The sequence below is a fragment of the Lingula anatina genome, chromosome 2 (assembly GCF_051362555.1).
Source record: "Lingula anatina isolate TDL-2025a chromosome 2, LinAna3.0, whole genome shotgun sequence".
NCBI lineage: Eukaryota > Metazoa > Brachiopoda > Lingulata > Lingulida > Lingulidae > Lingula > Lingula anatina.
Genome location: NC_141768.1, coordinates 31,711,132 through 31,733,685, shown reverse-complemented (window position 1 = coordinate 31,733,685; position 22,554 = coordinate 31,711,132). Strand labels below are relative to the sequence as shown.

Sequence of the window (22,554 nt, the reverse complement as noted above, 5' to 3'; positions counted from 1 at the left end):
GGGGTAGATGTCATTTTTATTGTTCACAAATCTATTTTCCATGTCGGTGAAAAGCTCACATGTATTTGTCAGAATTTGACAGTGCATGGTATTTGGCACCAAGAAGTCTGGGCGGTCAATCCTGCTGATCTTTCGGTTGACTGTAGTAAATGTAGGATCTTGCGGTATTTGACTTCAAGCACGTATCCCCATCTGCATATATATTTCAGTCCAACTTGAAAATAAATTACTTATTCTTCTCGAACTTTTTATTGCTAGCAAACGCTATAGGGTCTATGTGAAGGTGTTCTACGACATATCTAACCCACTGTCGATATTTGGTTTAATCTTGAGCAAATTTTTTTATTCTTCAAAATGCCCCCCCTTCTCACCAGTTACATGCCCGACGAATCAGTCAGCGGAGGCAAGTCTGCTAAATTAGCAAAAACTTTATGTCGATAAGCATTATTATTGTCATCCGGCACAAAAGAAATGACAGGCACATCACGCTTCCAGATAAGATTTTCAGTTAATTGTTTCTTCCTTATTGTCGAGAGCTATTGAAAGCACAACAATTGACAATATTTCACTGGTTTGAAAGTTTACCAAGTCTTGCCAACAATATGGTTGAACAGTCGGAACAAGAAAAAAAATTCTGCCGCATGATTTTGATGATTGGTCTAAATGTTTGAGCCCAGAAAATATAATTTTAAAAAATAATTTCTTTGGTCGGATTGATTGCACCAGTCGAACTGTTAAGCACATTACCGTAGTTGATTGCTAAATCTTATGCTAATTAGATGTATGTAAGATGCGCTTCTCACAGCTTAGATCACTGCTCAATTATTTTCAGGTTCAAACTGAATGCAAAGTTTTTGAAAAATAAATTTCTTTTCAAAGCAATGGCTTTTTTCACAATAGACATGGGAATTACTAACCTTTTTCCATGCAGTACAATTATTCTGCAAGGAACAATTATTAATTTTCAAACATTTTCCACACAGTACAATTATTTGGGTAGTATAATTACTAATTTCCTAAGATTTTTCCACACAGTACAATTATTTGGATGGTACAATTATTTGGAACTTCATAGTATTCACACATTCTTCTAAAAATAATTTTAAATTAGAATTAATGTTTGATTCATATATTAAATTAGGCAGAATAAAGTAGGGCAGGCTGATTTCGGGGAGGGCTAGTACCCAGCAGACATAGTGACATTGGATCAACGTTGAAAACAGGTTGAGATGTTGAATCGCTGTTGATCTACCTGAATTCAATGTCAAATCAATGTTGATCCAGCCACGTCAAAACGCCGTCATAATGTGACGTTGACTCAACGTTGTATTTTGGTCATTGACTCAACGTTGTTGTTTGGTCGTCGTGATGCAAGACATGGATCGTAATTTAAAATATTAATTATTGAAAACATGATACTTTGTTTATCAATACTGTAACTATATCAAAATATTAAAAACAGTGTTTTAAAGTAAAATGGACAGTTGTTTTGTGTCTTTAGTGAACTTGCGAATTTTCTTAACTTGTTATTCAGAAATATATTCCAATAAACTTCCTTGCAAGGTCAGCTAACACTAGGATGAATAAGTTGCTGTAAATGTGATAGAGTGAAGTTAATAAAGTTGACAGTTCTCGGTACCCTGTTATAGATAGGTTGAGGTGACTGTGACTTTGTTATATATATAAGAAAATAAATATATATATTAATTGAAAACCTTGGAAATTTTAACTTAAAGGCCATACATATATACCCTACATATATTTAGCCATCAAAAATGTCCTACTGCTTAAAACATCCAGGCTAAAAAGGTGTACCATGCTTAGGTGCAAAACATGCTTAGGAGTTAAATGCGTTGAAAAAATCAGACAAAGCAGGCACTTGGATTTTTTTTACAGTGTAAGTTATAATTGTGTACCTGTGTTTTGTACCAAAAACAAAAAAACATTTCAGGTCATTTTAATGTCTTTTCATGCAAGAATGTTGTCTAACAAGAATGTTGAAACAAAGTTGTTATCTGACATTGAGTCAACTTTCAAATCCAATGTTAATCCAACGTATTATCAACGTTATGGTTCAACGTTGTTTCAATAATAAAAATTAATGTTAAAACAACATAATTTGCCCGCTGGGAATGTTGTTGTCTAACATTGATACAACATTGTTATCTGACGTTGATGCAACTTTTCAGTCCAACGTTTATCCAACGTCTTATCAATGTTATGGTTCAACGTTGTTTCAATGATTTGCCCGCTGGGTAACTTCTTAGATGTGCCTGCCCTGTGGTCGGGCTATTGTTTCTGAAGAATTTACTACACTGTATAAACTTTTAAACTTTTTTCAAATGAATGGTCATGCCTTTGAACAATTGAAATGATACCTCTCACAAGTTTCTATGTGACACAGTTTCTGTGATATGCCCACATAAGACACCCTCCCCTATGCATTGGCAGCCATTTTGGAATTTTGGCACTTTGCCATGGGTGGTTTCCTGTAAAGAATTATCTGGGTTAATTTGGCCCAGAACTGGAATGGATTCAGTTGAAACACCTTTGTTAACATTTTTTTCCAACCCATGTCATTCATTTACTGGACTAATGCTAAGAATCCTCACTTTCTCAGGTATACAGGTATATGTAGTGTAAAAAAGGGTTTTTTTATGATTCTATTGACTAGAGAAAATCTGCACCAGCCTGCACTGGGGCTACTTGAAGTCACTGGGGCCGTTTGATATCTTGCACTTGAGTCTTACACACAACTGTCAACATCAGTTTTGTTGCTACATCGCAAAATAAGGAAGTTATTCGCAACATTATTGCAAATTTTTTTAATGACAAAGATCACTTTATGTTACCAGATTATCTCAATAATTTAAGAGCACCTTTAAAAGCTGTTAAACACTGTCTTAGCATTTCTAGAAATACATTTCTAAATATCATTGCAGTTTGTTATATTCAATCATTCACTATGTTCAGAATCTCAGAATGGAAATTGGACATTTAACACTGTTGTAGTGATATTTTTCCCATCTCATCAATTTTATTGGTTGATTATATAAAAATGGCAGTAAACTTTTAATTTTGTTTTATGTTCAAAAAAATTGTTAAAAATGGAAAAAAAACCATTTCAGAACAGTGCTGTCTTGTTTACATTTTGGCATTTTCAAGGTGTGACTTTGAAGTTCCATGGGCCTGAAGACCTTTGCTAGTCACATTTTCTGAATGTCCATGATACTAATATTTTATTATTAAAGATTGATGGTCATTATGCTGTTAAACATTATGTAATATTACATCAAAATTTGAAAAAAAACCTATTTTGGGCACTGCTCCCATGATGACCATTTAAGAAAAACCATGTCACTTACTGTTCTCAAACAGTACAGTAAATATATATAGATGTGTCTGTACATATTGCCATCACCTGCATCTGTCGTCGCTGTCATCACTGTCGCTGTCGCTGAAAATTTAATTTTTCACATATTGGCATTTTCAAGGTGTGACTTTGAAGTTCCACTGGCTTGAAGACCCATGCTAGTCATATTTTCTGAAAATCCATGATACGTATATTTTATTATTAAAAATTGGCGGTCATTATGCTGTTAACCATTATGTTATTTTGCATAGGAATAGAAGAAAACACAATTTTGGGTGCTGCTGCCATGATGACCATTATGGGAAAACCATGTTACTTATGATTGCCAAACTTTCAAAAAAGAAAAACAGGACTAAAATGCAGCCTGAGTCGGAAAAGCAGTCTAATTGGCTTCATTTTCTGGAAGTTATACATTTTCGAAGTGTGAACTTGAACTCCCATGGGCCTGAAGCCTTATGCTTGTTTCACATTTTACTTACATTGGTATTAACTGTTGAGCATAATTAAAATTTGATGTTGAATTTGCAGTTTAACATAATGTACTTTTGCATCAGAATTGACAGTAGCCTATTTTGTGCATAGTTATTTCCTGCTTTTTGTCTGTACATTTGACAGCTTTGCTGCCTTGTTACCTTTCACAATGCTTTAATTATTTGAGAGCATGGATAAAGAGATATTGTTAGTTTGATACGTGTTTCTGTGGTAAATTTGTGTTTCCAGCTGTGTACTGACAGCTTTCCCTTACTAAAGTATTTTTTTTTTTCTGGACTGTTTTTTTTTTTTTTTTTTTTTTTTTTTTTTTTCCCTGATTTTGGGGTCTCAGGAGGATGTCATCCATAAAAATAAAAAAGTGTGGCCTAACAGGGTACAGTGAACTGTCAACATCATTAACATCACTTTGTTACATTTACAGCGAGTTATTCATCTTTGTGTTAGCTGATCTTGCGAGGGAGTTTATTGGAATGTATTTCTAAATAACAAGTTAAGAAAATTCACTAGTTCACTAACAACACAAAACGACTGTTACTTTTACTTTAAAGCACCGTTTTTAATATTTTGAGAAAGTTCTTTACAGTATTGATAAACATAGTATCACATTTGCAATAATTAATATTTTAAATTACGATCCACGTCTTGCATCATGACGACCTAACAAGAACGTTGAGTCAACGACCAAAATACAACGTTGAGTCAACGTCACATTATGACGGTGTTTTGACATGGCTGGATCAACATTGATTTGACATTGAATTTAGGTAGATCAACGACGATTCAACCTGTCCCAACCTGTTTTCATTGTTGTTGAGTGTCACTGTGCCTGCTGGGATGCTATGTCAAAAAGCACAACTAAGCAATATTCAGTGATGAAAATAAAATGTGAAATACTCCATAAGTAGCAGAGATACACCCATAGTTACTATTGAACTTGAATAGGAAGTCATATACGGGCAATATAAGATCGCATTCACAACGAGTTGAGCCAGGCTTTACAAATCCTGGAACTAAATATGGCGGATGTACATAAAAGAAAAACCGCCTAATCTTTTTAATAGTCTCTCTGCCTCTCACACCTCATCCCTGCGGGGTACAGTCATTAAATCTCGGCTCCATTCGCCATGCAGAAGCTACCTGAGAAATATTAAGTGCGCATGCTCATCAATTAAACTCGAGGTGAAGAAAGCATGGCGGCTGGAGGCGATCGAAGGAAAAAAGCTCTTCTGTTCTATTATCTTTCAAAACAGAGACGAAAAAGAAATGAATTGGCCCATAGAGCAGCAATGAATCGGCTATCTACGGAGAAAATGTAACCAGAGATATTCACTGAGATATTCACGGAGATACCCAGCCCCAGTAGACGGAGGAGGAGGAGGGCAGAATTTTTGCGTATGCAGTCTCGTCAGAGGGTGCAGTTCATTCTGATGCTGATGTTTGCCTTGTTCCCTACGCCTGATCAAACTGAAAGGGGGAGGGGGGTGTTTTCACGATTTTGATCCCGATTCATAGCTGCTCTACGGGCCAATTCATTTCTTTTTCACAGGTAGCTTCCAGATGGCGAACGGAGCCAAGATTTTATGACTGTACCCAGTAGGGACGACGTGTGGGTAGGCGTGTGAGAGGCGGAGAGACTATTAAAAGATTAGGCGGTTTTTCTTTCATGTTTTTTTCTGCTTTTGGTCTGTACATTTGATAGCTTTGCTGAGTTGTCAGTTAAGTATATCCATGGAACCTGATTATCACCCTAATATTCCAGCTTTCAGGACATCAAACTAGCAGCAAATGGTGGTATACCAGTGCAAACATTCCTACAGTCTTGCAAAGCCGTGGTTTCCATATTCGGTAGGTGTGTGCATTCATGCATGACATATTGTTGAAATAGTAATATTGGCTGCCTAACTTTAAGTAATGGAAATTTTTGTTCTTTTTATGTACAGACACAGATGTGTCTGTACATATAGCCATCACCTGCGTCTGTTGTCCCCGTCGTGCACTTTGACCACCGATAACACGATAAGTGAAAAACCGTTTTACCTTTTGGCTTGAAACTTACAGAACTGATGAACTTTCATAATACCCAGGTCAAGTTCGAATATCAGCATGATCAGGCCATCTATATGGAAGTTATGCTGTTTTTTCACTTTTTTTCAGCATGTATGCAACACCGATAACACGATAAGTGAAAAACTGTTTTACCTTTTGGCTTGAAACTTATGGAACTAATGAATATTCATAATACACAGGTCAAGTTCGAAAATCAGCATGATCGGGCCATTTTCATGGAAGTTATGCTATTTTTAAATTTTTTTAAAGCATATATGCAACACTGATAACGGGATAAGTGAAAAACTGTTTTACCTTTTGGCTTGAAACTTACAGAACTGATGAATATTCATAATACACAGGTCAAGTTTGAAAATCAGCGTGATTGGACCAATTTTGTGGAAGTTATGCTGTTTTTTCACTTTTTTCAGCATGTATTCAATACCGATAACGCATTTCAAGGAAAATCAAGAGGCCAATTGTCTTGAAATTTACAGGGGTGATCAGTCTTACTGAAATACAGATGAAGTTAGAAAATAAGCTCAATTGGTTCAGTTTTGGTGAAGTTATGCCTTTTTTGTATATAAGTGTTTTTTTCCTTTGATTTAATTCTTAGGCATGTTAACAATCTCATCTGTGAACTAATTAAATGTGTAAAGGTGTTCTTTTGACATTTTCTGCATCTTAACAATATTGTTAGTTGATTATATAAAAAGATTCTAAACCTGTTATTGTGTAATAAAGTGTCAAAAAATAGAAAAAAAAAACTTATATCTTCACAGTTTGTCAGATTCAATCATTCACCATGTTCAGAATCTCAGAATGGAGCAAACTGGACTTTTAAAATTATTCTATTGATATTTTTCTTATGTCAACAATTTTCTTAGTTGTTCATTTAAAAATGACAGTAAATTGATTATTTTGTTAGGCCACACTTTTTAAATTTTATGGATGACATCCTGCGCGCGCACCGATTTTCGTCCGTTCTCAAAAAAAAAAAAAAAAAATTCCCCCTACTCCCCCCCCCCTCCAAGGAAGTCGGTTGTCGCAAACGTCGTTATTGAATTTGCCGGAAAATGCAATCGGCAATCCTCGGCTAATTCCGCAAGCTCCATGCTGTCATTGTCGACTGCGGAGACATCCGAGTAGTTTCGAGTGCGGAAAATGAGCTTTCTGCGCATGTGTATTATCACCACGTGGAAATATGGCCGCTTGGCCATCAAATTCATCTCTAGCATTAATTTCAAAATACACGACAATTAAAGTCATAAAGAGAACGGGGGCCGTCGTTTTGGATTGGTTTGCCATTGATATTGGACATGGAGATATCACCTTTTTACAATTATACGAAAGGCTGGCCGCGGCCAGCGATCATCGCCCGGAAAATTTCAGTGACATTCTGTCCAAAGCAGCACATAGGCTTACCAAGGTTTTTTTTGTAGCGAAAAAAGGGTCGACAAGAGCGTCGTGGTATTTGGTGGACTGAAGGTCGGACAGGCCACCCAATAGTTGGCTGCTACGTGTGAGTCGAAGTAGACAAAATGGCATCGACCGAAATTACCTTTTTTAGATTTGGTAGTAGGAAGCATAGGCCTATCTTTGCTTCATTTTTTAACAATTCTGTGAAGTGTTCACAATGCTTAAATTTTCTGAGAGTGCAAATAAAGACACTCTGTTTATTTGATATTTGTTTTATTGATTGCTATACCAACAGAATGCATGAAATAACCTTAAATAGATTTGGTAAAATGCAGCATATATATATTCATGACTTTTTACCTTTCTACGAAGTAGGCCCTATTCACAATGCTTTAATATTTTGAGAGCATGGATAAAGACATGTTGTTAGTTTGATACGTGTTTCTGTGGTAAATTAGTGTTTCTGAAAACTGTGTACTGAAAACATAACTTTTCTTAAGCATTTTTTTTTTGGACTGTTTTTTTTTTTCGCCCGCTCGCACCGATTTTGGGGTCCCCAGAGGATGTCATCCATAAAAATAAAAAAGTGTGGCCTTATATGAAAAAAAAGGTGTTGAAAATGGAAAGAAAATCAATTCAATACAGTTATCTCTTGTATACATTTTGGCATTTTGAAAGTGTGACTCTGAACTTTTTCTGTATATCCATGATACTTTTATTTTATTATTAAAAATTGATGGTCATTATGTTATATTGCATAAAAGTTGAAGAAAACCCTATTTTGGAAATGGCTGCCAGAATGACCATTAAGGAAAAACCATGTTCCTTATGATACTAAAACTTACTGAAAAGTTTCGTAAGACTGACGTGCAGTTTGTGTTGGAAAATCAGTGTGATTGTTTTCTGTTTTGGAAGCAATGCAGCTCTATAGAGTGCTGTATGGGGCTACTGTTTATGGATGGTGGTAATTGTCCCTTGGGGTAGTCACAAGCTAAATTCAGAGCTATAAAATCATTTGCCTTATTAATTTCCAAGTGCCCATTAAATAAGATTACATAAAACACACGTTGAGATTTCCCAGTAAAGTCCCATAGGTTAATCTCTCTGAAATGTGTTACATAATTAGGAATCTGTGATAATTATGCAGGTAAATGTTGTTTAATATTGCAAATAAGTTAACAAAAGAAAAAAAATATTTGAATAACAGTGCCTTATTATCCTCAAACACATTGGGGTTATTCATATCATGTTATTACAGCAAGATTAAAATTTGAATAGCAGCTTTAATGGGATATTTTTGTTGTGCTTTCTTTTTAATTTATTTTTCAAACACTGGCATTTTCAGCTCCCATCCACCTGAAGCTCTTCACATTTTCTGTATTTCCACATAAGCAGTTGCATTGGTTTTTATGTCTTTAAACATTATGTAATATTATTTTATGCACTGTCATCATTATTCAAATATTGGGATTTTCATTATGTGAATTTGGTCCTGAAACTATAATCTTATTGCAGGGGCGGATTGAGGCCGTCTTCTGGATCTTTCAGATTTTAAAGTTCACATTGATGGGTATCTGTTTTTTCTGTTGGAAGACCATCAAAAATGTAGGATGGATCAACAAAGATAATTTGGAATACTGTCAGAAAATATCTCTGGATCCGCTCCTGTTATTGACGATGTCACCTGTTGTGCATGATTAAAATTCAGTGTTGATTGACAGTGCTATTGTAGGCATGATTTATTATTGCATCAAAATTGACAAAATGAACCATTTTCTGCATTTTTATTTTCTGTTTTTGTCTGTTCATTTGACAGCTTTGCTGCCTTGTTTAATTTTGCTTGCTATTTGCTGCTGCTTTAAAAACAGTATTATCGATAATTGACTTAATTTGGCTGAGGTCAGCAAAACAGCATAGTGACTGAATGTGGTGGTACAATACCCAGAGGCGGTATCGCCTCTCTGATTCTCTAGTTTTAGAAGTTGCTTACTATACTACAGTTGGAGTTTTGCCTAAGGTACAGTTTGGTTCACAGATATGAAGGACCGATCACTAGCATCAATGGAGTTAGATTGATTTAGGTAGAATAATAATTCTATTAGGAATGAGCCTTAAGTCTTTTGTGATGTCTCCAACTTGTGAAATGTCACTGTCATATTATAGCAACTTTCATGCGCACAACAGAATAAAAAAAAATGGACAATTGTTGCCATTGGTTTGTATCTCTCTCTCTCTTCAAGTGTCCAGTCTGGTCTTGCAGACATCGACGATCATGGCTCTCCATTCTTCCCCATTCTTGGTCTTCCTCATGAGCTCATTGTTGGTGCCCTCTTTATTCGTTGCAAATTTGTTTAAGCTGTCTGTGAATTTTGTGCGTCGTGTTCCTCTGCTCTTTTTTCCACATATTTTGCCACTCCATATCAGTTTCTGTAGTCCGCCAGCCCTGATTATATGGCTGAAAATTTTGAGCTGTCTTTCTCTGATGTTGTTAAGAAAGGATCTCTTGTATCTAGCCATGTCCATTACTTCTGCATTTGTTTTTCTTTCTGTCCATGAGACTTTCATGATTCTCCAGATGAACCATATCTCCACTGCTTCTAATTGCTGTTCTGTGTCCTTAGTTAGGGTCCAGCATTCACATCCGTATAGAAGAATGGACCACACGTAGGCTCTCATAACATGGATCTTTGTCTTGAGACTTATCTTATTGTTGGTAAAAATGCATTTCATGTTTTTAAAAGTTGCCTTAGATTGTCCGATTCTCTTCTTGATTTCTGTGTCACACTTGCCATCTGGGGTGATAGTACAAGCAATGTATTTAAAGGTGTTTTATTGTCTGATTCTGTCTCCTTTACAGGCTATGTTGCATTGTGGTATAACAGCTTTTTTTGAGATCACTATGCATTCTGTCTTCTTTGCATTGAGCTGTAATCCTTTCTTTTCGCTTTCGTCTGTTACTGTTGTTAGAATCTTTTGCAGTTTTTCTTCAGAGTCGGCGATAAGGACTGTGGCATCTGCATATCTCAGGTTGTTGATGTTGTGGCCACCTACACTAATTCCCTCATGGTTCTCAATATTTCGTAGAATTATGTCACTATATACGTTAAGTAAATCGGGTAAGAACACGCAGCCCTGCCTCACACCCCTGCAGATTGGTCTATATTGCTTGATGTCATTGTTGACTCTAATGGCTGCTTCCTGTGTTTCTGAGGGATCGAAGATCTTTCCCATCGATGTATAGCCCTGCCAGAATATTAAACAAGTCAGAGTGTCATACTTTGTCGAACGCTTTTGAGTAATCAATGAAGCAGAGGTACAGGTCTTTCTGGACTCCGATAGATCTTTCCATGGTTTGTATATATGGTTAATAACCTTGAATCCTTACTGATGTCTGCCATATATTTAATTTTTGGCAAAGGGCTGGGCAAAATGGATTGTTTTAGTTGAGGAATTTGACAGATAATGTTACAGGTCATTTGAGATTGTCTGAAAAAAGAAATAATACAAGATGAAAGAAAATATTGGTGTCAAAATAAATAACATTCACAACAGCAAAAGACATTATTATTATTATTAATTTTCTTATTATCATCACCTCCATAAAGGAGGCTATGATTTTGGTTTGTTTGTAAATTATTAGTTTATAACTGTGCAGATGGTGCTACACACCCATGAAGCAGTATTGCCTCTTAGATCCTCTAGTTATTGTACACAGCTTTGAAATGTAGTTGAAGCATGGTTTAAATAATTTTTGTTTTTATAATTATTTTCAGATAAACTTAGTTCCACAGCATTTGCACCAGTAAAGATGGACATAAGTGGTAATATACGTGTGAGTATTCACCTTTTTTACAGGTGCTGTACTTTCCTGTAATTTAGAAATTGTTCATTAAGTAATTTAAAGATAAAGGCAGGGTTAATTATCCCCAAAATACCTTGCAAAATACTTTAAACTATTTACTATTTTCCTGATTGAGGAGGAAATAAAACCCCTCAATAAAAATATATACATTTGCAGTCGGCCATGCATATCCTAAGTTTTGTGAATTGTAAGCAGTTTAAGTTACAGGCAATGCAACAATCAACTGACTTTGAATTTTGGAACATATGCATGAACCATTGATATTGGAAAGTATGAGAAAGCCATTGTTTACCCTCCAAAATGATGAGTTATGTTTCCTTTAATACCTTGCTTCAGAATAATTATCAAGGGTGCTTTTGTGGAATATATTGAATGGAACTCAAAAATGGCATTAGGAAGAACAAATCCTTTTTAGGTTGCATTGTAGAAACATGGCTTACAGTTACAGGATTAAATCCAAAGACACTTTAATAGCCTTGGTTTATAATGCTTATGCTTGTCTTATAACCGACCGGATGGCCCTGTGGTTAGAGTGTCCGCCTCCGGAGTGGGAGGACGTGGGTTCAAAACCCGTCCGGGGACATACCAGTCCTTTATAAACGGTACCTGCTGTCTCCCTGCTTGGCACTCAGCACTAAGGGGTTGAAGCAGGGTCCTGGTCAGGCAGAGAACGATATTGTCAGTTTGATAGCACTCAGCGCCTCAGACGGCAGCGGGGCTGTATCCTCCCCAGGGAGGCGAGATCGGGTACACTGTGTCTACTTGTTGTTTGTGTGTACATATTTGTGGAGTCGTAACGAACATATTAATATGGAGTTTAGACTCATTATTTGTAAAATCCAACTTTGAAGTTGCAAATAAATACATATTATTGTACCACCAGCGTTAGCGCTGGCGGTACACATGGTTTTAGTCCCGTCCGGTCCGTTCCGCCGGCTCCTGCGGCTCCGCCGGCTCCGCCGGCTCCGCCGGCTCCGCCGCCATGTTACCGTTACCGCTTCTCCTCCTAGACGGTAAGGGCCCCCATACCCATCTCTTGGATTTAGGTCACCTATAATCTCAACTCGTTCCACGTAAAATTTGGGCTTTGTCGGTATTGGGGTCTAGGTGTGGCACTCATTGCAATGCACCCTTGTCCAAAAATGGCAAAATTAAATGCTAATTATCTACCCTACGGAAGGAATTATGGGAAAAATTTCTACAGACGGCTTTCCAAAAGTCATATGTGTAGATTTCAAATATGCCCTTGGATTTGACCTTTGACCTTTATTTCAAGGTCAAACGGGCCAAAATTTTCAAAAAAATGAATTTTTTTACGAAAAAAAATTTATTTGTGCTGTTATTCAGACACCACACAGACTTAACCAATAATATTATTGGAAAATGTTACCCTTCAGGTCATCTTTCATCTGTGTGAATTTGGGGTCAATCGGTGCATTTTCACGGGTGTAGCGGCCATAAGATACCGAAACTGAAAACTGTCTCTAATTCGGGAACCGTTAATGCTAGAGACCCATTCTTTTTTGCATTTTGTAGAGCATGTAAAGCCCAACACTGGAGGTGGTCTTCGTTTTTTTGTATTCCATACGGTTTTCGAGTTACGCTGTATCAAAAAGTACATATTGGTGGTGAAAGCAAAATGTGCAGTACGGTAATGGATAATAAATTTTGAACTCTGGAAAAATAAAACATAAGGCTTGGCAAAGCAGACAACTTGTGGTCAAAAATGACATTATTTCATCAAATTTGAACTTCTGAAACTTCAGAGCACCTCCCATTTCAAGAATTTTGACCAAAATGACCTTTTCTTTATTTAAATTAATTTTTTCTGTAGGAAATTTATGGCACATTAAGGTAACTCCGAAATTATAACATTTAGTCCCATATATCTCCAAAACTGGCAGAGATAGGTCCATAGTTACTATTGAAGTTGAATAGGAAGTCATATACTGGCAATCTTACTGTGACCTTGAAATTGACCTTTGACCTACTTTTCACCATAAATTGAACTTTGCAAATTTTGCTTCCCTTTTATCTCCAAAACTGGCAGAGATAGGTCCATAGTTACTATTGAAGTTGAATAGGAAGTCATATACTGGCAATCTAAATGTGACCTTAAAATTGACCTTTGACCTACTTTTCACCATGAACTGAACTTTGCAAATTTTGCCTCCCTTTTATCTCCCAAACTGGCAGAGATAGGTCCATAGTTTCTATTGAACTTGAATATGAAGTCATATACTGGCAATCTAAATGTGACTCTAAAATTGACCTTTGACCTACTTTTCACCATGAACTGAACTTTGGAAATTTTGCTTCCCTTTTTTCTCCAAAACTAGCAGAGATAGGTCCATAGTTACTATTGAAGTTGAATAGGAAGTCATATACTGGCAATCTAAATGTGACCTTAAAATTGACCTTTGACTTACTTTTCACCATGAACTGAACTCTGCTAATTTCTTTCTCTTTTAACTCCAAACCTGGCAGAGATAGGTCCATAGTTACTATTGAAGTTGAATAGGAAGTCATATACTGGCAATCTAAATGTAACCTTGAAATTGACCTTTGACCTACTTTTTATCATGAATTGAACTTTGCAAATTTTGGTTCCCTTTTATCTCCAAAACTGGCAGAGATAGGTCCATAGTTACTATTGAACTTGAATAGGAAGTCATATACTGGCAATCTTACTGTGACCTTGAAATTGACCTTTGACCTACTTTTCATCATGAACTGAACTTTGCAAATTTTGCTTCCCTTTTATCTCCAAAGTTATGCTGTATCAAAAAGTACATTTTGGTGGTTAAAGCAAAATGTGCAGTACGGTAATGGATAATAAATTTTGAGCTCCGGAAAAATAAAACATAAGGCTTGGCAAAGCAGGCAACTTGTGGTCAAAAATGACATTATTTCATCAAATTTGAACATCTGGAACTTCAGAGCACCTCCCATTTCAAGAATTTTGACCAAAATGACCTTTTCTTTATTTTAATTAATTTTTTCTGTAGGAAATTTATGGCACATTATGGTAACTCCAAAATTATAACATTTAGGCTTCGTTCACATGCAATGTCTATTTTCTAAATTCTATTTTCTATTCGCGGCATGTGTTACTTTAAGTAACTGGCTCGCGCTGCCAGTAATTACGCTGCGGGATATTCAGGGCATAGACTGTGATCATAAGATAGCGCGAATAGAAAATAGATTTTTAGAAAATAGACATTCCATGTGAACGAAGCCTTAGTCCCTTATATCTCCAAAACTGGCAGAGATAGGTCCATAGTTACTATTGAAGTTGAATAGGACGTCATATACTGGCAACCTTACTGTGACCTTGAAATTGACCTTTGACCTACTTTTCACCATAAATTGAACTTTGCAAATTTTGGTTCCCTTTTATCTCCAAAACTGGCAGAGATAGGTCCATAGTTACTTTTGAAGTTGAATAGGAAGTCATATACTGGCAATCTAAATGTGACCTTGAAATTGACCTTTGACCTACTTTTTATCATGAATTGAACTTTGCAAATTTTGGTTCCCTTTTATTTCCAAAACTAGCGAGATAGGTCCATAGTTACTATTGAAGTTGAATAGGAAGTCATATACTGGCAATCTAAGTGTGATCTTGAAATTGACCTTTGACCTACTTATAATCATGAACTGAACTCTGCTAATTTCTTTCTCTTTTAACTCCAAACCTGGCAGAGATAGGTCCATAGTTACTATTGAAGTTGAACAGGAAGTCATATACTGGCAATTTACTGTGACCTTGAAATTGACCTTTGACCTACCTTACGATGAACTTAACTTTGATTGTACCATTTTAAGTTATATATATTTTTTGCGTATTTTGAAAATTCTTGTTGATTGCATTTTTATAGCTTGTCAAGCATAAGACTGGTGGCTGTGTCCCTTATTTTGTGTATGTGGGGGTCTATACCAATGCGCTTGCTCCAGCTGGTGGTACAATATTCGGAGGCGGTATCGCCTCTCTGATCCTCTAGTTATTATTATTCTTATGGCTATTATCGGTGCGTTAATTATAGGGGATTAAAACTTAAGCCGTTGGGACCCAGTAGAGATAAATACTACTCTTACTCAGCCTAATTCAGCTCACTTTTAGCCACAAACTGTGAGCAGGACATCATCATCAATAGAAAAGTACTCCCGTACATTCATTTAAATAAACAGGATGATGAACCTGATAAACGGGGTGAAAATACCGGCCTTTGTGAGTTAGAACAATAGTGGCCTGAGGATCGCATTGCGTATGTCTTGAGTTAAATGCTTGTTGTTTTGGAAATAAATTTACTGTGAATGGTGGCCTGAAACGATGTTCAAGATCCACAAGCTTATTTATAATTAACTGAAGCGATCTTATTAGCTGATTCAATGAGCCATGCGCCCTTTACCGGATTACATAACAGCCAAAGATAAAGTGGTGTTGGCATCCTGCTACGGCTTCAACAGCTTATTTTGACAAGGCTCGTGCTACGTGCTGGCTTGAGAAAAAACATCATTGTTTCACCTTGATGCCAATGCATTAATTGTACCACCATCGTTGGCGCTGGGGGTACACATAGTTTTAGTCCCGTCCGGATCGTTCCGCCGGCTCTGTCAGCTCCGCCACCATGTTACTGTTACCGCTTCTCCTCCTAGATGGTAAGGGCCTCCGTACCCATCTCTTGGATTTAGGTCACCTATAATCTCAACTCGTTCCACGTAAAATTTGGGCTTTGTCGGTATTGGGGTCTAGGTGTGGCACTCATTGCAATGCACCCTTGTCCAAAAATGGCAAAATTTAATGCTAATTATCTACCCTACGGAAGGAATTATGGGAAAAATTTCTACAGATGGCTTTCCAAAAGCCATATGTGTAGATTTCAAATATGCCCTTGGATTTGACCTTTGACCTTTATTTCAAGGTCAGATGGGCCAAAATTTTCAAAAAAAATGAAATTTTTTACGAAAAAAAATTATTTGCGCTGTTATTCAGACACTACACAGACTTAACCAATAATATTATTGGAAAGTGTTACCCTTCGGGTCATCTTTCATCTCTGTGAATTTGGGGTCAATCGGTGCATTTTCACGGGAGTAGCAGCCATAAGATACCGAAACTGAAAACTGTCTCTAATTTGGGAACCCTTAATGCTAGAGACCCATTCTTTTTTGCATTTTGTAGAGCATATACAGCCCAACACTGCAGGTGGTCTCCATTTTTTTGTATTCCATAGGGTTTTCACATACATATTGGTGGTGAAAGCAAAATGTGCAGTACGGTAATGGATAATGGATAAAATTTTGAACCCCGGGAAAATAAAACATAAGGCTTGGAGAGGCAGACAACTTCTGGTCAAAAATGACATTATTTCATGAAATTTGAACATCTGGAACTTCTGAGCACCTCTCATTTCAAGAATTTCAACCAAAATGACCTTTTCTTTATTTTAATTAATTTTTTCTGTAGGGAATTTATAGCACATTATTGTAACTCCAAAATTATAACATTTAGTCCCTTATATCTCCAAAACTGGCAGAGATAAGTCCATAGTTACTATTGAAGTTGAATAGGAAGTCATATACAATCTAAATGTGACCTTGAAATTGACCTTTGACCTACTTTTTATCATGAATTGAACTTTGCAAATTTTGGTTCCCTTTTATCTCCAAAACTGGCAGAGATAGGTCCATAGTTACTATTGAAGTTGAATAGGAAGTCATATACTGGCAATCTTAATGTGACCTTGAAATTGACCTTTGACCTACTTTTCATTATGAATTGAACTTTGCAAATTTTCATTCCCTTTTATCTCCAAAACTGGAAGAGTTTCATAGTTACTATTTAACTTGAATAGGAAGTCATATACTGGCAATCTTAATGTGACCTTAAAATTGACCTTTGATCTACTTTTCACCATGAACTTAACTTTGCAAATTTAGGTCCATAGTTACTATTTAACTTGAATAGGAAGTCATATACTGGCAATCTTAATGTGACCTTAAAATTGACCTTTGATCTACTTTTCACCATGAACTTAACTTTGCAAATTTTGGTTCCCTTTTATCTCCAAAACTGGCAAAGATACGCCCATAGTTACTTTTGAATTTGAATAGGAAGTCATATACTGGCAATCTAAGTGTGACTTTGAAATTGACCTTTGACCTACCTTACGATGAACTGAACTTTGATTGTACCATTTTTAGTTATATATATTTTTGCATATTTTGAGAATTCTTGTTGATTGCATTTTTTACAGCTTGTCAAGCACAAGACTGGTGGTGGTGTCCTTTTTTTTGTGGGGGGGTCTATACGAATGCGCTTACTCCAGTTGGTGGTACAATATTCGGAGGCGGTATCGCCTCTCTGATCCTCTAGTTACTTATGGTTGCATTGTCTTCTTCCCACGGCGATCATTCATTAAAAGGGGGCGTAGTTAGGTATTAGATGATTTTTCTGATCACTTAACGTGTTAGCAGTGCGTTGTCTTCAAATTAAATCTGTCAACTGTATGATAAGTAGTAAGGGCAACAAAAATTATATTAAGTAGAGACAACTTTTTTGTTATGTTTTCAGAAAATAAATGAGAAATATAAAACAAACCCTACAGCATTCAGCACTCTCCAAGCTATAGTTCTATATGAGAAAAGTGTGGGACAAAGCCAGCTTTCAAATTCTGCTACACAAGCACTTCTGTGGCTAAAAAGGTAAGTAAGTGTAATCAAGACAATATAAAGGGACATTCAGAATTAGTTAGGGTGCCTAGCTTTTGCAGGGGCGGATCCAGAAATATTTTCTGACAGTCTTCCATATTAAAATTTTTTATCCACCCTCCAATTTTTTGACCGTCTTCCAACAGAAAAAATTAGATACCCGTCAATGTAAACTTGAAAATCTGACCATCTTCCGGAAGACCCAGAAAACAGCCTAAATCTGCCCCTGTTTTGTGTGTAGTAACTCCATGGGGATTCTTGCTGAATGCCAGCAGATTAATATGCACCCTTTTGTTTCCAACACACTAGTATAATCAACATTTTCACTGTATTGTACTCAACACCAGGAGGAGGCATGTTAGTTTATTTATCTGGTTGCATGCAGGTTATGCATTTACACCGCTGTAAGTGTTTCGACATAGCAGGACTCCCCTACCCACAATGCAATTTCCATTTCCAGAAAAGATATAAAAGGTCTATAGAGAGCTCATAACAAAAGAGAGCTGATAACAAAAGAACCTTAAGTGTGTGTTAAGGCCCCATTATTGAACAGAGGCAAGTATTAGCCAAGCAAAAATATGTGACTATAACCCATGAGATAGTTCCATGGTCATTGCAATGGAATTGAAACAGTAGATAGTAAATAGAAGATAGTAGGACAAAAAAGTGGCAAGTCACATTGATATCCTTCTAAATGAAACTTTGCAATGAAAAGAACAAACTGCTGGCAAAGCAGGGGCCGGTTTCACAAAGCAGTAGTTAGTTAGAACAACTGAACTACCTCACTAACGAGCAAATTTAGCAATTTTCGAGAGGTGTTTCATGAAGCAGCCGTTAACTCATCGCTAAGTTTAGTCGTAAATTTCGGTCGTTAGTTCTCTCGTTACTCACTGTAGTCTCGAAACAGTCTACCGGAAGTGGAACTCTTGTTTTGAAATGTATGCTGCATCAATTTAGCAAAGAGGGTCAAGGGAAAAGAATTCCTGCAAGGCTGTGAATTGTCATGTGCAATTTTTACATGTATGTTATCTGATATGCACATATCTTATTATATATATGCACAGACACAGATGTGTCTGTACATATAGCCATCACTGCCTTTGTCATTGTTGCCGTCACCGTGCACTTTCACCGATAACACGACCAATTTTATGGAAGTTATGCTGTTTTTTCACTTTTTTCAGCATATATGCAGCACCGATAACATGATAAGTGGAAAACCATTTTACCTTTTGGCTTGAAATTTACATAACTAATAAATATGCATAAAACATAGGTCAAGTTAAAAAATCAGCACAGTCGGGCCATTTTTTCAAAGTTATGCTGTGTTTTCTCTTTTTTCAGCATATATGCAACACTGATAACACATTTGAAGGAAAAACGATTGACCTACCCAGCGGGCAAATTATGTTGTTGGCAATTCAACATATCAACCTGTTTTCAACGTTGATCCAACGCAACTATGCCTGCTGGGTATTGTCTTGGAATTCACAGGAGTGATCAATCTCACTAAAATACAGGCCGAGTTTGAAAATCAGCTTGATCAGACCACTTGTACAAAAGTTATGCTGTTCTTTTGCTTTTTTCACCATATATTAAAAACTGATAACAAGTTTCTAAATTAACAAATTGGGCTTTTGTCTTGAAAACCTCTGGAGTGATCAATCTTACTAAAATACAGATTGAGTTTGAAAGTCAGCTTGATCAGTCCAGTTTTGATGAAGTTAGGCTTTATATATATATATATATATAAGTGGTTTTGCATCAGATTTGATTCTTAGGCATGTTAGGCTTTATATATATATATATATATATAAGTTAGGCTTTATATATATATATATATATAACTGGTTTTGCATCAGATTTGATTCTTAGGCATGTTAACAGTCTCATTATTGAACTAATTAGATATGTGAAAGTGTTCTTTTGGCATTTTTCTGCGTCATTACAATATTGTTTGTTGATTATATAAAAATGATGGTAAACCTGTTATCTTGTATTGTGTAATAAAGTGTCAAAAATGGAAATAAACTCATATCACTGTATGTCATATCACTGTATCACTTCGTCAGATTCAATCATGTGGTCAGTCCCTTGTAATTGTCCCTTGGGTAATCACTAGCTAAGTTCAGAGCTATTAAGTCACTTGCCTAATTAAGTTTCAAGTGGCCATTAAATGAGATTACATAAAACACACATGTTGAGATTTCCCTGTAAACTCCCATATCTTAAGCTTTTTACCAGATACATTTTATAAAAGTCTAAATAAACAGTGTCACATAATAAGGAATCAGTGATCATAATCCAGGTGAATGTTGTTTAATATTGCAAATAAGTTTACAAAAAAAAATTATTTTGTGTAATGTTAACATTAATGCTATAGATGAATAACAATGCTTCATTATCCTCAAACTCAATGGGGTTATTCATATCTTGTTAATACAGCTAGATCAGAATATTTTTAGTACCACCAGCGTATACGCTGGCGGTACTCATGGTTTTAGTCCCGACCCGTCTCGTACAGCTCCGCCGGCTCCTGCGGCTCCGCAGTCGGGCGCCGGAAACAAGTCACCGTTACCGCTTCTCCTCCTATACCGCCAGGACCTGTGTCCCCATCTCTTGGATTTAGGTCACATATGATCTCAACTTGAACACCCTGGTTTTTTTGTCTCTGTCGGTGCATTGGCCTGGGCATGACACTTGTTGAAACGCACCCTTGTCAAAATATCTCCCAAACCAAAGGAATTATGGGAAAAATTACCACAGAAGCCTGACCGAAAGTCATATGTGGAGATTCCAAATATGCCCTTGGATTTGACTTTTGACCTTTTTTTCAAGGTCAAACAAGCCAAAATTTTCTAAAAATGGGAATTTTCTGCAAAAAAATATTTGTTTGTGCTATTTTTTGGAAACTACACAGATCTAAGCTCTCCTGTTATAGTGAGGGGTTACAATTGGGGACTCCTTTCATCTTTGGGAGTTTGGGGTCAATCGGTGCATTTTCACGGGAGAAGCAGCCATTAGATACCGAAACTGAAAACTTGCTTTTATTCTGGAATGGTAAATGCCAGAGACCTTTTGTTCATTGCATTTTGTAAAACTTGTCAAGTGCAATACTGGAGGTGGTGTCCATTTTTTTGTTTTAGATATGGTTTAGGCATTGCGCTATATCAAAAATTACAACATCGCAATATTTAGTGGGGAAAATGTTAAATATTCCAAAATTACCAGAGATATGCCCATAGTTACTATTGAACTTGAATAGGAAGTCATATACTGGTAATCTAACTGTGACCTTGAAATTGACCTTTGACCTACTTTTCATGATGAACTGCACTTTGAAGTTTTCTGATCTTTATATCTCCAAAACTGGCAAAGATACGCCCATAGTTACTATTGAACTTGAATAGGAAGTTATATACTGGTAATCTAACTGTGACCTTTAAATTGACCTTTGACCTACTTTTCACCATGAACTGAACTTTGCAAATTTTCCATCCCTTATATCTCCAAAACTGGCAGAGATACACCCATAGTTACTGTTAAACTTGAATAGGAAGTCATATACTGGCATTCTTATTGTGACCTTGAAATTGACCTTTGACCTACTTTTCAACATAAGCTGAACTTTGCAAATTTTTTTATCCCTTATATCTCGAAAACTGGCAGAGTTAGATCCAAAGTTACTATTGAACTTGAATAGGAAGTCATATACTGGCAATCTTACTGTGACCTTGAAATTGACCTTTGACCTACTATTTATGATGAACTGCACTTTGCTTGTTTCCTGGCCTTCATATCTCCAACATTGGCAAAGAAATGCCCATAGCTACTATTGAACTTATATAGGAAGTCATATACTGTGACCTTGAAATTGACCTTTGACCTACTTTTTACCACAAACTGAACTCTTCATATTTTCTTGCCCTTCATATCTTCAAAACTAGCAGAGATCTGCCCAGTGTTGTCCCTAGGTTTTCTCTTTTGTCAGCATACCGGTATATGCAATACTGATAATGCATTTCAAGGAAAACCAATAGGCCTATTGTCTAGAAAATCACAGGAGTGATCAGTGTTAGGAAAATACAGGTCAATTTGAACATCTCCTTGATTGGACCATTATGTTATGTTTTTTTGATTTTTTTTTTTTTTTTTTTTTTTTTTTTTTGCATATTTTGAGAACTCTTGTTTATTGCATTTTATAGAGCTTGTCAAGCACAAGACTGGTGGTGGTGTCCAATTTTTTTTTGGTGGGGGGGGGGGCATACGAATGCGCTTACTCCAGCTGGTGGTACAATATCCAGAGGCGGTATCGCCTCTCTGATCCTCTAGTTTGTTATGTTTTTTTTTTTCAAACACTGGCATTTTCAAGATGATTTTTTACTCCCATCTACCTGATATACATTTTCTGTATTTCCACATAAGCAGTACTATTGGTGTTTATGTCTTAAAACATTATGTAAAAGTATTTTATGCACTGTCATCATTTTTCACACATAGGGATTTTTTTCATGTGAATTTGAACTCTCATGGTTCTGAAACTGTAATCTTATTGGCCATGTTTCCTGTTATGCATGATTAAAATTCAGTGTTGATTGACTGTGCAGATATAAGCATTATTTATTATTGCATGAAAATTGACAAAATG

At 36.3% G+C, this 22,554-nt stretch overlaps 1 protein-coding gene across 9 annotated transcripts in view; it reads left to right on the top strand.

The window, feature by feature from the left end:
• The window catches only part of LOC106152647 (pleckstrin homology domain-containing family A member 8), an 85,144-nt gene that overhangs the window by 35,239 nt on the left and 27,351 nt on the right, over window positions 1-22,554 (top strand). For 8 of the 9 annotated variants that reach the window (XR_015332718.1, XR_015332717.1, XR_015332716.1 and 5 more), the window contains 3 exons: window positions 5,625-5,710; window positions 11,104-11,162; window positions 17,770-17,900. Coding sequence is in view for 5 of the 9 variants with exons in the window: in XM_087003473.1 (XP_086859599.1) it covers window positions 5,625-5,710; window positions 11,104-11,162; window positions 17,770-17,900 (276 nt within the window). In the remaining 4 variants the exon portion in view is untranslated. Of the gene's footprint in view, window positions 1-5,624; window positions 5,711-11,103; window positions 11,163-17,769; window positions 17,901-18,366; window positions 18,652-22,554 lie in introns of those variants that run through there. The other variant, XM_087003475.1, reaches the window with a different exon arrangement.